The sequence below is a fragment of the Stegastes partitus genome, unplaced genomic scaffold (genome assembly GCF_000690725.1).
Source record: "Stegastes partitus isolate 25-593 unplaced genomic scaffold, Stegastes_partitus-1.0.2 Scaffold1383, whole genome shotgun sequence".
NCBI classification, from domain to species: Eukaryota; Metazoa; Chordata; class Actinopteri; family Pomacentridae; genus Stegastes; species Stegastes partitus.
This window is the reverse complement of record NW_007579114.1, coordinates 151,718-170,475: the sequence shown is the minus strand read 5'-3', so window position 1 is coordinate 170,475 and position 18,758 is coordinate 151,718. Positions and strand designations below refer to the sequence as shown.

The 18,758-nt window shown below is 44.3% G+C and overlaps 1 protein-coding gene across 3 annotated transcripts in view; it reads right to left on the bottom strand.

Moving 5' to 3' along the window:
* The window catches only part of fmnl2a (formin-like 2a), a 48,214-nt gene that overhangs the window by 15,869 nt on the left and 13,587 nt on the right, over nt 1–18,758 (bottom strand). For all 3 annotated transcript variants that reach the window (XM_008299153.1, XM_008299154.1, XM_008299155.1), the window contains exons 2-7: nt 17,048–17,131; nt 13,373–13,453; nt 8,560–8,636; nt 6,234–6,317; nt 4,868–5,023; nt 67–175 (exon numbers count right to left, since the gene is read on the bottom strand). In XM_008299153.1, coding sequence (XP_008297375.1) covers nt 67–175; nt 4,868–5,023; nt 6,234–6,317; nt 8,560–8,636; nt 13,373–13,453; nt 17,048–17,131 — 591 coding nt within the window. The remainder of the gene's footprint in view (nt 1–66; nt 176–4,867; nt 5,024–6,233; nt 6,318–8,559; nt 8,637–13,372; nt 13,454–17,047; nt 17,132–18,758) is intronic.

The window sequence follows — 18,758 nt, the reverse complement described above, 5'->3', positions numbered from 1 at the left end:
CTTTTGCCCAGAGGGACGTGCACTCTGTGTGGATGTGATGTTCTCTGTGGAGTGCAGAGGGCTGACCTGGTAGTTCATGATAGCGCGCAGGCACATGATGCAGACGTGGACGTCGTCTTTCTTGCAGATCAGTCTGGAGTTCTTCAGCGTTCTCCGGCTCGGCAGTGTGTTGCAACTGAAAAAAACCAGGAAAGACAAATAGTCAGTGGTAAAGGAGATAAGGGCTGTTTCACTAAATGAAGTGTTAAGTCTATGAGTGTCTGATCACAAACAAGAGTGCACAAGGGCTGGATAAACAAGAAAACAGATGCTATTTGTAAATGAGCCCTCGCCACACACCATTTCCTTCACATAGGGAGGCTATTAAACTGCCACGCCACCTTACATTAACCCACACAAAGGCCACATAATCTACAGCCACGCACAGGGCCACGGGACGCCTTCTTTCGATTGTTTTAATTTAACGTCCTTCACAAAGATATCACTTACAGCCAACACAATAGCAGCCAGTGATTTGCATGCAGCGCAGTGATTGTGGACAAAAACAAGGCCTCTTCTCCTGATGCAGCTCTCACAGTCAAAGAGAAATGCTGGAGCAGCAGTATTACTGAATAATATCCAGAGCCAGTCAGAGCAAAACAGTTTATTTTCAGACTTTTTTTGTCACGAGGTTCAATTACCAGGCAGAGTTCTGGGGAAAAATGTGCCTTCAGGCTACTGATACCGATTCGTGTCAGCTCCCCATGCCTGCAGGCATGACTCCTCTGTGAGTCACAACACTGTGTGTTTGTGTTTGTGTGTGTGTGTGTGTGTGTGTGTGTGTGTGTGTGTGTATTTCTCTGGAAAAGGACAGGAACTTTCAAGGAAGAGTGTGAGGACAAAGACACTTAAGAACTTATCAAAGCGTTCACATTAAAATCAGCCATAAAACCGACTCATTCTGCAGCGTGCTGTGTTTCTACTCACACAAATGCACATCTGATGTTTACTATGCAAGTTTGTATTCCAGGTATTTCTACATGTCGTATTCAGCAGAATGCGGTGCCGGCTGGGTGCAGAACAAGTTCCCTGACATAAATGCAGTGGATTCATGAGACTCCTTCTGACAGAACTGGAGCGCTCGCTTCACACAGCAGCAGAAATAATCTGAGAGGACCTCTTTCCAGGGGTTTTCCTCTCCTGTTTCATCAACATCCAAATCGAGGTGCGGCACATTTTAGGAAGCAATGAGTAAACAGTGTTTCTGAATCACAAACCAAAGCAATGATGGGTGATTACGTAACACCAACAACATGCAATACCTTGACCTGTTTTGACATGTCTCAAGTGACTCAACTAAACTTTATGCAACGCAATAAACACATCATGATGGATCCAAATGATTTACGATAGAAGAAGAAAAAAAAAAAAAACAACAGAGAAAATAAAACCAGAAAACGGTGCCCAAGGACAACAAATTCATTATTTAATGATTCAGCTCAGAGCAGAACAAGAAAATGGAATGTTCTATTTAAAGCGGAAGCTGGAAGAGTCGTAAGATTATCAATAAAATGAATATAAGTTTGAGGGAAACAGGTACTGAGGAATCACTTTAAAGCTAAATCCATAGTAAGAACAGACTGTGGGTTAAATTATAGTCAGGACCAACAACATCTACTGTTTTGTAGATGACCAACTCATTTCTGAAGCTGTGGAGGGCGTCTAGAGCCCAGATTTATATAGTCACAGTTGCAAAGTAAGAACATATGAAGGTTAAAGTCACACAGCTGTCAAATAACACCACATTGACTATTTAATGCAGGAAAGGTGACCAATGCTGGAGTAAAAGAAGAGGTCACATGGTGCGGATTGAGGACATCAACAGCTGATTCACTTTCATTAAGCAGGAAAAGGTTCAGAGACATCAAACGTTTGATGCTCTGGCTGAGAAACTACACTATTTTCTCAAAAGGTAGTCTATCCATCCATTATCTATACACCGCTTAATCCTCACTAGGGTCACAGGGGGCTGGAGTCTATCCCAGCTGACACCCTGGACAGGTCACCAGTCTATCACAGGGCCACACTTAGAGACCGACAACCAAGCACACTCACATTCACACCTACGGACAATTTAGAATCACCGATTATCCTCAACATGTTTTTGGACTGTGTGGGAGGAAGCCGGAGAACCCGGAGAGAACCCACGCTGCACGGGGAGAACATGCAAACTCCACGCAGAAAGATTCCGGTGCCCCCACCGGGACGTGAACCGGCGACCTCCTTGCTGCGAGGCAACAGTGCTACCAACTGCACCACCTTGCAACCCTCAAAAGATCGTATTAAACAAAAGAAAAAAAATCATTGAGCTAATACCTCAAAACAACAAAGCTCTACAACTATAATTACAGGCTATAAAACACAGGTCTAACACAGCTACAGGTCACCATCTTACCCGACTGCTCTGACATACCGTCTCATCTGAGAGCACTTTGGACAGCTCAGCGTGCTCGGCGTCCTTCAAGATTGCAGCGGACAGACACATGGACAAGACTTAATTTAGCAGTAATTGGCAGTTATTGAGCTCTCATTATCCTAGTTTAAAGCCAATCTAAGCAGCATAGGGGGGGTAAAAGATTCTGTATGATGGAATAAAGTAGTAATAAAGATCCATAAAACAACTAGCAGACCAAATGCTTCACAACGTATGTGACGCTGCACCAGAGGAAAACAAATAATGAATCCAAAATACAGAAGGTTTTTTTTCGAAGCCACCTACTCTATCCGTACTGGTTGTAGCCTAGTGTCGAGCTTTTATGTGGCTGTTGTAGAAACTAGGCTAGCTTCTGCACAGAATGGCATTTAGGGAGCCACACAAGCAGCACACAGACACAGAGGCAGGAACAATGAGTGCAGAGAAACCCATTTGCTCCAAGGAAAGGAGAATTCAGTCTCGAGCGCAGGAGGGGGGTGGGCTGGCAGTACAAATAATTCACATCCCCGACACAGACAGCGGGACAAATAAACTGGGCAGCGCTAGCAGGGAGGTATAAAGTACAATGAGGCAGGGTGGGGTGGTTGTGGTGGGGGCATTGTGTATCAGAGTGCATGTGTGTGCCCATGGTATTATGTGTGCGTCTGCATCTTGGGAGGGAGCAGGGATGCGGGGTTAAGGCTGCAGAAAGCTCACTGTGAGCCACCAGAGCGAAGCTGAGACCTGCCTGCTGTCGAAGACGGGCACACAAAAGAGCAGAGGACTACGGAGGACAAAACAGAAGAGACAGTCAACTTCTGGGAGGACACTCGGACCAATTAATCACACTGTGGATGCTGGAGAGTGATGACACGAGAGGAACATCTGGGGGGCGGCAGATGTGGAGACGTGGAGGTACACAGTCAGGTGTGGACAAATGTTCACGTCTGACAGGTGCATCAGTATCAGTTAAGTCTCCACGACGAAAGCACGGACAAAATATGTACGATTAACAATGAATAACACCAGATTATAACATTAGAGCAGGCTGGGAATTTCAAGATTTTGTCCACAATGTTCCTAAAGTAGGTTTCCACACCTTCTATGTCAGGGGTGTCGAACTCCGGTCCTCGAGGGCCACAATCCTGCATGTTTTAGATGTTTCCCTCTTCCAACACACCTGATTCAAATGATCAGCTCATCATCAAGCTCTGCAGAAGCCTGACCATTTGAATCAGGTGTGTTGGAAGAAGGGAACCATCTAAAACATGCAGGATTGTGGCCCTCGAGGACCGGAGTTCGACACCCCTGTTCTATGTGCAGCTTAATATAGAAAACCAGTCTTATACATGACTCTTTATCACTTGCAAACTTGGATTAGCATCTAAATTCCTGTTAAAAAGCGTGCAAACATTCAATCGTTTTTCCCCCCACGCTACTTTATTTTACTACATGTGTATAATTTTATGCATGTAGCCCGAGACGGCACACTAGAAAAGGACTCGCTGAACGACTAAAAATGGCTGACTTCTCATATTAAAAAGACATGTGCTTCATTGAATCAATAGCGCTCTTTGTGTGCAATGTGTTCCAGTTAGCCTCTTCAAACTAAAGGATTGGAGGTCACAGAAGTCAGTGCGAGTGCTGTACCGAAACTTTAATGGAATGACAGGGAGGATTAGAGAAATAATGCAGCAATGAATGGGATTTGTGCTTCAGAGCATATATTAGCATGGGCTTATGAATAAACGGCTGTGAAATCCTCTGCACACAGGATTTGGAGTAAAAAAAGAAAGAAGAAAAAGGTTCTGCTTGGTGTTTATAAAAATTACAACAACAAAAAAAAAAATACAAAACAAGATTTTTGTCCATTAAAACATCTTTCATCTGTCACATGAAAAATTCCCGTCAGTCATGTGTCATAATCGTAGCAAGCAGCCAAAAAGTCCAGACAAATGGCACTTTTTTTCCTCTAGCATGTGTCTTAAGCCATTTAAAGTCTTACAGATCTCATGACCACACAAAGGGGCAACTGAGGTACCGTTATGGAGTGTGTGACTTCTCAAAAGAATCACATTGCTCCCAAACACTACAAAGAAATAATGGTGTTGGGTAACAGTTAAAAGCTACACAAAGACACATGCGAGGGGTTTTTCCCAGCTCAGAATGGGCCTTTGGGGGGTGGACCATGCATGACAGTAAGCATGATCTTTGCATTTACTTGTTATTACTGAACATTTAATAAAGAAAATGTCGACTACGCTTGATTAAAGAAAAATCTACATTAACAAAACTGATTTAAAATTCAATTGATTTTCACCAGGCCAAAAAAACAACAGGTTAAAATGAAACGTTTTTAAAAGTACATCGATTTACCAATTGGCGGTGATAGTTCTTTTTTCGTTTGTGTCATACCGTAACGTGGAATGTCTCCCGACTCGGGTGATACCGTTCCCAGTGATGGGAGACGGCAAGGTGCTTCCTCCATGCAGGTCTTCTATAGAGCGGCTCCAGGGTTTCGACTTGTCCATCGCAGCCTCTGGGTTGTTCTCCACACTGTCGCCATCAAACCTGTGGCACCACAGACAAAATAAATAAAATGAGACACAGTGTAGATCCACATTTACTCTGATCTAGCTTTCTTTATTGTTAGTTTTTTTAGTAGTGGTGGAAGAAGTATTCAGAATGTTTACTGAAGTAGACGGACCAATACATCCATCCATTATCTATACACCGCTTAATCCTCACTAGGGTCACAGGGGGCTGGAGTCTATCCCAGCTGACTCAGGGTGAAGGCAGGGGACACCCTGGACAGGTCACCAGTCTATCACAGGGCTACACTTAGAGACAGACAACCAAGCACACTCACATTCACACCTACGGACAATTTAGAATCACCAATTAACCTCAACATGATTTTGGACTGTGTGGGAGGAACCTGCAGAGAACCCAGAGAGAACCCACGCTGCACAACATGCAAACTCTAAGCAAAAAGATCCCAGGTGTCCTCACCAGGATGTGAACCGGCAAACTTCTTGCTGTGAGACAATGGTACAAACCACCGCCCAGAACCAATACAGCAATTTAATAAACCATCACAGTGAATCAGCTCGCGGGCCACAAAGCACATCTTTGTCTATAACACTGTCAGTTCTCCATGTTGCAGGCTAAGCTGCTGTCCCATATATTAGCCAGACACTATTATTAACGAGCACTTGCAGAGGTGAGAGTGATTCAGCTCCACCTTGCCAGCACGCAACATCAAAATTATAGAAATCTGAAAAACAGTTGTTGGTTTAGGTCTGATACGTAAGAGAGACAGCTCATGTTTTGTTGTCGTTGGCACAAAGCGTGGAAAGCTGCTGGTTAAAGCCTACCTGTTATGATCTATTTCAGTCCTTTCCATGACTTTTATGTGCTGCTGCAGCGGTACTGCGTAAACACAATTTTACAGCTAACCATCCATAATGTGGACAGCCTATAATAACATGGTGAAGTGGAAGGGGTGAATTAAAAATTTAAGTGTGTGGCTCTTTGGCCCTGAACAGGGACTTTGTGACTGACTAATAATCACACAGTCCATCCATGAATAGAAGCATATGGTTGGTATAACACACAGTGCCAGTGTGTCAGCAACAGGGCCCCTCGAGTGACTCAGTGTTTCTGACCGGCCGGCAGCAGCGACGGTGGTGCTGTGAGGAGATGAGCGGCGGTGCAGAATAGCGGCGTTGTGTGGGTTTATCGGTTGTGCATATAGACCCGAGTGCTTGTAGTGACTCACGTGACGGCATACTGTGCAAAGGACAGATACTCCACCAGCACGTCCAAGCCCTTGTTGTCTTCATTGAGGAACTCCCTCACCCACCTGAGGAGAGAGGAAACGTTTATTAGCAGACAAACTCTTGGAAAATCAGTTTCTGGATGCAAATGTAAGCACACACATCAACCCAAACTCATCTTCTTTGGAGTAATCACAGCTAACACGAGGATACAGGACTTACACAATATGTCTGAGATGTTTATTTGTATAATAAACAATATGTAATTTCCTTTTTCCGCCATTCTTTGCAGGCTCTGACCATACCTCGGCGTACAGATGTTTTCAGATTATTCAGCCTTTCTCCCTGCCTCAGCCAGGAAGAATTGTAATGACCCGTTTGACAGACTTCAAAGCTTCCTGGCTCAGAGCAGCAAACACATCACACATGCATGTGTTTGCAAACGCGGAGGCATCCGCACACGCATAAATAGAATCTCATTATTAGAAGCCTGCCTCTCGTTTCTATCCGTTCCTCCACCGCACACATAGTTTCTAACTCCGGTTTGAGAAGAATGATCAAAAGCCCCTTCGCACCTTCCTCACAGGCACTGAAGTGGGCCACCCATTCAGCACTTCACATGCTTTCATTTTCTATTCTGCACAGAGAAACACGGCTTTTCACAGGAAAAAAAAAACCCTCCTGCTTCCTCCGGTATGTGCTCCTCATATTTATAAGCACTGCGAGGCGAATCACGGATGATCTTTATTTAATCGCCTCCAATGAAGGTGCCATTTCTTTTTATTGGAACCGCTTCGACGGGCCTGATTGCTCGGCGATTAAAGACATTCGCGGGGCATAAACATAATGACGGCGTTTGAGTAGTGCTGAGCTGATGAAGATGTAAAGCCAAACTGCTTTAAAAATCCACTCGCTGCTTCTTTATTAGCTCCCCTGCGAGGTAACGACGTGGGACTGAATAAGACTAACAAGAGTGTCCAGTAAAGCAGTGCCTGGAGGGGGCAGCTGTGTTTTTAAAAGGCCTCGGAGGTGTGGCTTCGTTGGGCCTCATGGTAATCATTACCACAGGACACTAACTAACAATCCTCCCATTCACCACATGTTGGTGACCACTGTGCAATATGTCAGAAGCAGGCAGGCGGGGAGCATCAGCGCTGCTCCTACAGAGACAATCTGCCCATTATTCACAGCCTACATGACTGATAAATTTCTCTCTTTCACCTCTGAGAAGAAGCAGTAATTATTCACTGTCTAAGTGGATGACATTGTGCTCAGGCGCCCCCCCACCCTCCGGATGGTAATGCTTCATTGTCTAATCTAGATTAGCTAGATTATTTATGTAATCTAGTTTACCCACATAAGGTCTCTAAAAAAGAGTTAATCCTCGTCAACAATCCTTCAACTGCTCTGCCAGACGGACGCCGTCTCCGGCCGGCGCTCGGAGTATATTTTGGTGTAAAAGGCGCAGAATCTGATCAGTATGTGTGTAAACAGCGCGTAGGAGTGTGAGAGACGGTGTTGTCATGAGATAATCTGTGTGAGAGTCAAATTGAGGTAAAGTAATATGTGTGTGGGAGGGAGGAAAAGAGAAAAACAGAGGGATTAATGTAGTTTAGATTGTAGAGTATCTTTACAAAAAGCAGCAGATGCTCTCATGGTTGCTTCTTGACGAGGTCTCCACATCTCCTGCCACATCACTCTGTGCTGCTGTTGATTTAGAAGTCGCTGTGCTAACAAGGCTCCTGGATCCTACAGATCCCAGAATGCACAGGGCCTCATTAACAACCCTTCAACATCAGTGTCTAGTTAGAGACAGGCCCTCTGATCCAAAGCAAGACAAAAACACCGAGACCTTGTGTGACTCTCGCTGAGATATCGATCTTTCCTCGAGGCTCACTGTACGGCCGTGAATCAATACGAGCTGCAGCAGGTTGAGGCACGTAATCCTGGAATACCAGAAATTTCCTGATGAATACGCCAGTGTTTCAAACTGTTGTGAAATCATGATATCTTTGGCAATATCCATGTTAGTATCCCTTCAGGATGGCAGACTGAAACACTGAGCAGCAGAACTACTGCAAGAAAAAAAATGTGTTTTCCTTCCAGAGGCTGTTCATGTGTCAGCTGCCCAGAACAATCAATCGATTCATCTTTCCTTCGTTGCCACATGGATTTCGGTGTAATGTTAGGTCAGATAGGACTGGGGGATGGTGGTGGTTAGTCTGCGTGTCTGGGTGTCTGGAATGCCAGACTTTTCCCCCCCCTTTGAATCGAACACAACCAGGTCCAAGACGTGCAACCCTACACATCCTCCACACGGTGACTCACCCTATATGATTGGTCCGTAACGAAATTTCCAGTTCTCTCAGGACTTGGGTGGACTCCTGTACCCTCCGTCTGAATTTCTGAGGAGGGAAAGAAAAGTAAGGGAGGTTCAATTTCATCATACCTCTGTAAATCAACATGTGGTAGCGCAGAGATGTTTTGGCCGGAGAAAACATTTTCTGACGGAGAGGTCAGGCAAACAGACGCAGAAGCAGCCGCAGTGACATTTAGACGAAGTCAGGCTGATAAAATAAAAAAAAGAATGAAAGATGGGACTGAGCTGTTCATGAGATTTTCAAACGGCTCTTTTTGATTTGCCAGTAACCATAAAATAGGCTGAAAGAGAAGACTAGCTGACTCATTGGAAACTGTGAAAACGCAGTACTTTTTTTTTTTTTTGTATCTGCTCATGTTGCTGCTGTTTGCTCATGTTGGTTCTGTAAATAGCTGTAATCCCTCCTGCAAGCACCATGATAAAATCAAGTCAGCTGATTGGTTACCTCTCACACCCAACCAGGACACCCAGCAGCTACATAAACACAACTGCACACACAAACACACACACACAAAAATTCTTGGTCTTGTTACTGTGGCTACAAGAAAGAAGCGTGTGCGAGCGGCATGCATGAAGGTATGAACCGACTGGTGAATGAAACAAAAAAAAGCAGCAGAGGAGAGAACGTGAGCGGGTTCCTCTCGGCTTTCATCCTCTGACAGGAGGTGATCTGCAGAATCAAAAACAAAAGGCCCCTCAGGCTGTTATACAACCGCAGGAACAAAACAAGCAAAGTGAATGACCAGCGGTGATCAAACAGCCTCACAGTGCGACAGGAGGGAGGAAATCCCCGATGAGAGGGAGTGAAGCTGTTACATCAGAGCAGAGGAGAAAGCTCGACTCAAAACGCATCAGATACCCCGCTGTTGGAGATATTATAGTATTTCAAAAGATCAAAAGTAGTATATGTTGTCGTGTTCGTGAATATTAGCTGTTGCCGGGTCAATTACTACATCTGATATTCAGATTTTTTACAATCAGCAGTAATGTTTTGGGGTTTTTTTTCCCCACAGATTGCATCTAAAAATGTGTTCGTTTAGCTGTGATGCAGCTGCCTCTCTCCATCTGTAGTCACCACTCTGTGGTCTGGACCAGCGACACCGCGCCCAAAGCCCTGCTCACAATTAATAACCTATCAACACTGAGGGATAAATCTGAAATCAGGATTTAAATTTAACTGCAAATGTATCAGTTCGAAATCAAACAGTCTCCCTGAAAACATGACATCAGTCAGCCACTACTGCTGACTACAAACCCTTTCAAATTATAGTAAATATTCGATAAACTAAGAGGAAACAGCCACAAAATAAGCTTTAACAATTTAGTTTTCCCCCAATTAAAGTAGTTACAGTCAACATTCACGTCAGTCGATTAACTGGTTTGTATTTCCAACATAAAATTTACAAGCAGCTCTTTTTATAATCAATAAATCATGTGAGTAAGTTTTCAGAAACAGAAACATCAGCAATTTTTAGTTCCAGCTTCTCAGATTTTTCCAGCCTTCTGTCATTGTAAACTTGTCTTATCTTTGTGTTTTCAGACTGTAAGACATTTTCACTGCACACTATGCTGTACTATGTTTTATATGCCAGAGGCAATGGATTTTTTTTTTATTGCAAATTAATCAGACAATAAATCCACATTAACTAATCAATACACTTCCATTAAGGAGATTTCTGGACTTTTTAAGCTTTGAGTTGGAAGATATGATGATAAAACATGAGAAAAATCTATTTTTTTAGTTAAATGTCTAGAAGAAGAAGTGGAAGTGAAGAGAAGAGATCCAGGGTTGGAGGGTCTGGTCACTTTCCATGATGCGTTTGTATCAGGGAGGAAACGGAGCTCAGCCCTGCGTTAACCTATTATTACCATCCAGTGAGAAGAGAGCCGTTCCCATAGCTGGGGTCTCTCTCTCCGGTCCATGTCTTTGGGCTTGGGCGGTGTGTTTGGAACACGAGGAGATGAGAAACAGAGTGTTTTTATTAGGGAGGAGTCATGTGTGTGCTTGTGAGGAAAAGCGGAGCATATTTCGGGGCACTGCGCAGGCTCCCACAGCCCCCACCAAAAACTCCCCACACTCCACACTTTAAGTGCTACCAGCTGCAACGCAGAGCGAGCAGGAAGAGAGAGGAGCCGACGGTGGGGGGGAAGGAGAGGGGGAAAAGAGGAGGAGACGAGGAGGGAGCGCCGAAAAGGGGAAAGTAGGAGCAAGGAGACAGTGCTGGGAGTAAAAAAAAAAAAAAAAAAGAGAGAGAGAGAGAGAGAGATTTTGGGGAAGTGTGAGCTCAGGAGGGTCATCCTGGAAACAAATCAATGGCTGATGCATTCTTGGGGACTAGTTGGACTGGAACTCTTCCTCCTTGGCTGCCTATTGGCTGGGAGCTGCCCAGAGGAATGCACCGGAGCCTGCCTATGGAAAGCAGAGGCAATGACCTCCAGCTCTCTCACAGTGGCACAAAGTGGCAATTGTTTGAGTTTGAAGAAAAGGGGGATGGAGCAGGAATGTAGAAAGAAGCCCATAACTCTTTCTTTTCCTCCGCGCTCTCTTGTGCTTCGTCCATCTCTCTCTCTCCCCTTTCTACCCCTCTCCTTTTTATTCACCATTTCACCTTCCCTCCCTCTCCATTGCCCTCCTCAACTTCACTCTTTCATTCTATTCCCGTGCGCCCGTCCGCTCCAGGTTTTTGATCAAGGCGAAGAATAGGCTCAGGACTCACGCCAGGCTGGATTTGACAGAAACCCACATGGCCCATTGGGTTCACGGGACTTAAAAAGGTGATAAATAAATAAAGTGAGGTTTGGGGCTGTCTCTCAAAGGTTGGTTTAATGTAGACCAAACAATCTGTTAGTCATGTGTCCACAGATGAGCTCAATAAAGAAACTAGAAGGAGGGCGTGACTTAGATCCGATCTGCAAGACAAACATCAGAGTCATCCGGATGATTTCCGCCAGCGATGGCTGCGCTGATTGTTTACACCCTGAGAGCTTTAAACAGCATCTCCTTCATCTTGTCAAATATGCTTACTCACTTTTTTTTTCCAGAGAGAGCCGGCTCTTCACGCCAACTACGAAAGCTGCAGTTTGGAGGTGGGCAGCTTAGCGTAGCTTACAGTTCCACCTACTAGCACCTCTAAAGCTGATTCAACTCGTCGTGTTTTTTACACTTCAGCATTAGTGCGGATATAACAAGTTAATTAGTGAGCTTTAAAAGTGCTGCTAGGCGGATTTTGTTACCTTAGGACAGAGCCGGGCTGCTGATGGTTATGTAGCTGCTGGCTTTAGTCTCGTATTTAACAGATAGATATGAGGGCGGGATTAATCTTTCCATCTAAATCTCTGGAAAAAACAAACAGTTGTGTTTCCCACCAGTCCCGACCACACACCTGCCCTGATGGATGCTGACTAAAAGCACTTTAACACCTTTTACTTTCACATTCGGTTTCAGATTTGGTCAGAGTCCGACACCGACTGAAAGTTTGAGTCATTCCAGCCCTCCGATGCTGACACAACCCTTTCACATTGTTGTGTCTGAGGTGTCTGCTTCGACCCGTGTCACTCTCCTCTTTGCTTCCTGCCTTTATCAGATCTCCATGTTATCTCTTATTGCATTAGGCGTCAGAGCCACGGGGGTGCAGCAGCCCCTGAGACAGGTGATAGTCCCACAGGCCTGTCAGATGAACCTAAACAGCCCTTAATCAACACCATCTGCCGCGTTCCAAATGTGTTTAACGTTATTTTGTTTTTTAGCACTATAATGAAAACATTTCATTCATGACTTTTTCTTAAAGCTTCGACTTTTCTGCTCATTGAACTAAACCAGGTGTTTTGGGGGACACAACATCTGGAAAGACTTCTTCAACCAGGTCGTTTACATATATTTTTAGATTTTTTTTTTTCATTTCCGATTAGCTAAGCTCCTCCCTAGTAATTCCTAGCAAAGTGAGAACCAGTGGGATTTACTCCCCGACATCAATAATGCAGGTTTTACTTGCATCACACACATCGAGGACTGTATGCCGTGTTTCTTTGCAGCAAAGAAACTGTGTTCCCCTTTTCACCACAGTAACCACAGCTTTGTTCAAGCTGCTCAAACCCGCTCATTGTGATTCAAAATTTAAACTCCAGTCAGTGCAAATTTAATTATTCAGCGATTTGTTGTTATTCTGGCACAGTCTGTTGGTTAATTTGTTTATCACAGAGGCCGGTCTCCCAGCATTCCCCCCACAGCTCTCTCGCCCAGGCCAAAAAGACTTCATTTTGGCAAAGCCCGAGAGCTGGCTGATGCTCGTCTTCACCGAGCCCCCTCCTCTCACTCCCTCCTGCTCGCTTCCAAGCAGCCGAGGAAACAGACAGAACTGGCGGCTCGGATGACACTTTTTTATCATATAGCTGAAACGCTTGTGATATCTTACGTCAGCTCCCGCTACGCTGCAGCGCAATGTCAGTGCAGCAATTAGTCCGTCTGCACCACTATTCCGAGTTGAGAGCATGCTGTCAAACCGCAGAACAGCACTACTTAGGGATTGGCCAGAGGTTTCTCCAACCTGGGGCGTTCCAGATAAACAACTGTCTCCTTTCTCACAGTGCCGTTTTGTAACTGCAGTTCCCAAGCTGTCTCCTCCGCAAGGCCCGAGTGCAATCTTTCCTCAGCTGCAGGGACATCCTGGACTAAAGGCAGAGGGTCAGAGGGGAAGGAAAAGCCGCAGCGCTGGAACCAGCCAGAGCAGGGGAACAGGATAGCGTGTCGGCGAGGGCGCTCACCTTTCTGGTGACTGCAGGGTCTAGATAACTCCTCAGCTTTTGGAGGTACGTGTGAGGCGGGTTTTTCACTTGGAATCGTTCCTGTCGAAAAAAAAAAGAGGAAAACAAAACAGTGATGAGCGCAAGAAAAGGAAACGAGATGAGAGAAGGACGGAGCAGAGCAGATGTCGGAAACTTTTCTAGGAACGAGAACAGAAGTTGCTTTCACAATAAAATGGATGTTAAATCAGATGACCACACATGACCTGATGAAAAGGAAGAAATCACACCCTCACAAGTCTGAACACATCTCCAGTGTACAGTAAAGTGCTGCTGACACTAAAGCTATCAGATTAAAGCTGAAGAGGCTTTGAGTAAATCACAGAATCGTGAGTCATCCTACAGTGGATGGGAACCCCAGATTATGTTCCACTTTAAGAGGCAAAAGGGAAAATAACGCCGTCAGAACTTGTTTTGGGCCTTCGTACGACGCCACATGTGTGTTTGTTTGTTTGCATCCTGGGTTTACTGAACCGTTTTAGGGCAAATCTCAGGCGGTCATTCATGATCTTTCTGGTAACTGTCATTAGTCGCAAAGCCCCAACAAAGCATCATCTGTTCGGGAATTGTCACCAAACCTGTGTGTGGATGTGTACGTACATGTCCCAGGATCAACAGGTTTTAGGTCACATTATTGTGCTCTAAATATAAATACAAGAGATTAGTGCTGGATTTGGATCAGTGTGTTGAGTGGGAAACAGCATTTGGATCAGGCTGAGCAGCGAACCACAGCGATGGGAAAGGTTCTGTCGAGTGATTTAGCTCGCTGCATGAGGGAGTAGAAGACCGCAGGGCATATCAGAGAGGAAATTTATCCTTCATGCAATATGGATAAAGATATACTTTTACTTTGTCAGCTATCGAGAACGACTGATTTACTTCATATAAAAAGGTTCACAGTCATTCTCTTTGTCTGTTGTATACCATAAATCTTTGGCTTTCAACGCATACCAGAGAACGCAGGGATCTCAGATGGACATCTATGATAATCTGTCCCTGTGTGTTAGTCATTTGATTTGTTCCTCATACGAAGCATGTGCTCTTAAACCCAGTAAGTACATTAGGAAGTCACACATGCATTAATCAGCTCAAGGATGGCCGTGCATCTACACGCCACAAAGCAGCTCCACGGTCTTATGTCAGTGATATTTCTATATGTGGTATAAGACGACTAAAGAAAGTCCTGCAGCACTTTATACCTGAAAGAAAAAACACCTCCACTGATGCTTCTTGACTTAATGAGTGTAGGCTGCCATCTATTAACTATCTTGAGATAAAATGCGTGAGGATTGGATCAGATTTGGGTGGCTTACCGCAAAACAAACTGCATATATTACAAGTCAATTCTCTGTTTTATTTACCTAAAAGTCTCTGATGTAGACCTTTGGTCGTGTAGTCAACATGTTCTTTTCATTTACCAGCAAAAAAGTAAAAAAGAAATCCTCAGCAAGTGGTCCACTATCCTTTCTACATCAACCCGACACTGTGCAAGCACCCAAACCAATGAGCAGGAGTTAAGAGTGCAGTGAAACGGACATGATCCCTCAACTGCTTCCCACCAATGAGCCAGGGCTCTTTAAATATCCCCACAAGTTCCACAGCTGGAAACTGAGGTGCTGATCCCCTCAGAGGTGGGTGACAACCTGTGCAAATTGCTGGAAATTTAAAAGATATATACACACATGCAGGACAATCCTACCTACAGGTTATTGACTCAACTATCCGGAAAGAGTTCAAGCGCCTGCTTTTATGCAAACTAGATTCCATTCTTAGCTTCTTAAAGGCAGCATTTGCTATAATGCTGTTGTCGTGAATCACATTCTGTAAATGCGTCCACCCTCTGCACACAGATACCGAGATCAGATCAGCAGCATCGCATTCGTCACTGCCAAAGTGTCTGTCTCGCGAAAACAGGAAAGACGAGAGCGGCGTCAGGAAAGAGAGCTGGCTCTCGGCTGACAGCAAACACGCAGACAAACAGCTCGACTCTGTGTGAGAGTTTCAACGCCGGTGAAATATCTGTGAGTCTGCGAAATAATGTATGAGTTGACAAGTACCGTATGTATCCTGTCGCGTGCAAAGAAATGCGAGGAATGGCAGCACACGTCGTAAATACGAGCAGAGAGGGAGACTATATTACAGAGGGCACACGTCTGGTTTTTAGGAGCGTATATAAACGGGTTCCAACCTGCTCTTTTTCCTCTGAGGGAGCAGGTTTAAATTAAATTTGAGAGTTAAGCCTCCTTTGCATCTGAGGAGACTCAAGAGTGACAAACGTCTAAATGAAAGCGTGCGAGCGGTTGTTTGTCACTGAGTGGACATGTTTTAGATGCTTTCAAGTACACAAATAAAGTGAACTACATGAGCAAAGTGTTTGGTTTGTTGTTCTGGAGGACGTCATAGTTTTAGGATTTGACAGTGATGACTTAATCATAATCATCGTTTGCACTCTGGATGTTGTGACCTTGTGTTCACATCAACAGCATCCTTCATATTTCATAAATCCTCACAATGGCAGGAAAAATGTTTAATATTTCAACCTCTTGTGGCGTTTGCGGGGCCTTTTTTCTTTTTCTTTTTTTTTTCAAAGGGGGGGTGTACCTGTCGTCTCTGCTCCTCTGCCTCCCTCCCTCCATCCATCACTGTTGCCATGGTTACATTAAAAGATTCGCTGTGGCTATGACACAGAAAATACTTTATTCCCAGAGCTGCCTCCGCTGTCTTGTTGTGAAAACAAGAGAGGAACGAAGACTTCGGGAAACTAGTTTAGCAGTATTCTTTGATGTTTGAAAGAAAAGCAACATCAACTTATCGACAAGGAGAGGACGTACAGAACAACGCTGAAGACAAGAAGTGCCTCTAACAGTATAGATCAGATATTGTGAACACTGATAACACAGCGGACAGACTTTACTTGACGGTTGCTCACTGAGGTGGGCAACTATCAAAAAGCCTGTCAGCAGAATCACTGGGAAACGCTTCACTGACAACGAAACCAGCTATTTTCACGGCGAGTCTGACAGTTAGGAGTGGACTCCAAGAGGATCTCTGACTGCTGGTCAACAGCCTGGTGGGCTCCCTCTGGCACATTTCCCTTCGGGGTCAGTGGCTATCAATACAGTTTGAGAGGGTGGTGGTCTTGATCTAGTCTCCGCTTTTCTCCTCTGCTCAAAGAGGCAGAAAAACTCTTTGGCACGGAGGATGCGGGCTGAGTGCAGCGCTCAGACCACAGCTCGCTGCACAACGTGCACCCTCTGCTATTTCCTACATGCAGCACTGACGCCACCGAGTTTTTTTAACTGGCTTACTGATGTGTGCTCCCTGCTGTGCCACTTAACCCACTTGACCAGGGAAGCCAGGGCAGTGTGTAAAGATGGGGAAAGGCTTACAGGATAAAGGCAGGGCAATGGAGCATAGGTGCTGTGGTCGTGACACACAGTGGGGCAGACCTGCTCCAGGATTAGACAGATAGTTCAGACAGCACATATAAGATCACTCTGTGTTCTGTGTGAGGCTGCAAAGGAGGCTGATTGATGGCTGTGTTTTTACTGTTTGGTAATTAAGCAGCAACAATTAATAAAGTGCGACTTGTGGAGCAGCTACATCAGATCGTAAAGATGAGTGACTGATGCCCACCTGATCGCAGATTAGTTCCCATTTCTTCTCATTGTCGTACTGCCGCAAGAGCCGCGCTTTGTCTGGAGGAAGATTCATCGAGTTCTGAAAGAGAGGAAAAGGTCAAAGTTAATTGGGTGTGGAAAATGAAATATCATTCTAAAGCACACACTCAGCAGGGAAGGTTACCTCAGAGAATTATCTATCATTATGGGTAAGATGCAAGTTTTTTTTTCTCACGTTGAGACACTCACAATATCCAGGTGTCTGCAGCACCCAGAGAGACATATTTAGAGGCTGCAAACTAGGTGAAGGAACAGCAGGATCTGCTCTCTCTCTGTGTGGCCAACCTTATAATAACTACATCACAAGAGCAACATTAGTGAAAGTGGGCATGACGTTATTATGGAAAGGTCAACAAAAACAATGTGCCAAGCAAAGTTTATGCAAAAATGGTAATTATTTTTCAAGTTCACAGTTGCTCTGGCTTCATCCTTGGCTGGGGGGTAATCCAGAAACTAGACTAACGCCCAGTCTGTTGCTGTCTTTCTTCCTTTTTTAAAGACATTTTGGGTATTTCTCTAATAGCTGACAGCAAAGGGGAAGAGTCACTACAGGTGTCCAACTAGAACTGAAAAAATGACTTTGTGGTTACCATACAGCAACGTTTGTTAGAGATCCTCCCAAACATCTTGGTTCTTGTTTGAAACTGTGACAATATAAATGAGTTGAGAGGGAGACCGAAAAGTCAAGTAGGTACAAGAAAGTTTCTGATGGTATTTTGCACAAATCCTGTCCTCTGTTTAAAAAAAAAAAAAAAAAAAGATAAAATAAATTAAATAATAAATTTTTAAAAGTTTGAAAATAGACAAATAAATAAAAATAATAACATTTTATTTATATAGCACTTTTCTGAACAGTGCTACAAAGTCATAACAAAAAAAAAGAATAAATAAAGAAACCAAAATAGGCAGATATAATGAATAACAAAAAAAGAATAAAGCCATGGGACATGAGCACAGAGGAATCAGATACAAAGGAATAAAAAAGTACATATAAAAACATATGCCAAACTGCTCCAAAAGCTTTTAAGAGGGTTTAGAAGAAGCCGGAGACTTCAGAGGTCAGTCGGCAGAAATAGTGAGGGGCTCCAATAGCAAAAGTCGACCTTCGTCACAGAAACTGGGACCTGGGAGGAACCAGCAGGGCTCCATCTGCAGATGATCGCGAGGGCAAATACCAGGCCAGTAAATCAGAGATGTATTTCAGGGCAAAGCCGTCTGAGGTCTTGAGAGGATTGGACGTGCAGTTCAAAAAAACATGTTGTTATATAATAAAAGGAAATTCGACTGCCGATTGTTTTCTGACTGTTTCAGCCCTAAGAGACACTTTGACTGGGAGCTTCGAGTGAAAACATCACAAAGATATGAGTGTCTTGCACAGAGGGGAAAACAAAACAATCTGAATTTGCATTATGTGATGAGATTTGCTCCATCGGTCCAAAATTAAAACATCAAGCCTTCCACTCTTCACACGGCTCATCGTTAAAACGTCTGACTTCTATACAGGTACCAACAATATAGCAGAGAGGACAGTCACTAATGAGGAAAAAACAAAAATATCTGGGACCAACACATCTGGGAAAGAGGAGGTTCTCTCCTTAATGAGAGTTCACTGTGACGTCGAGGCAAAAAACAAAAAGGGAGAAACATCTACGCCTGTTTTCTGAGTT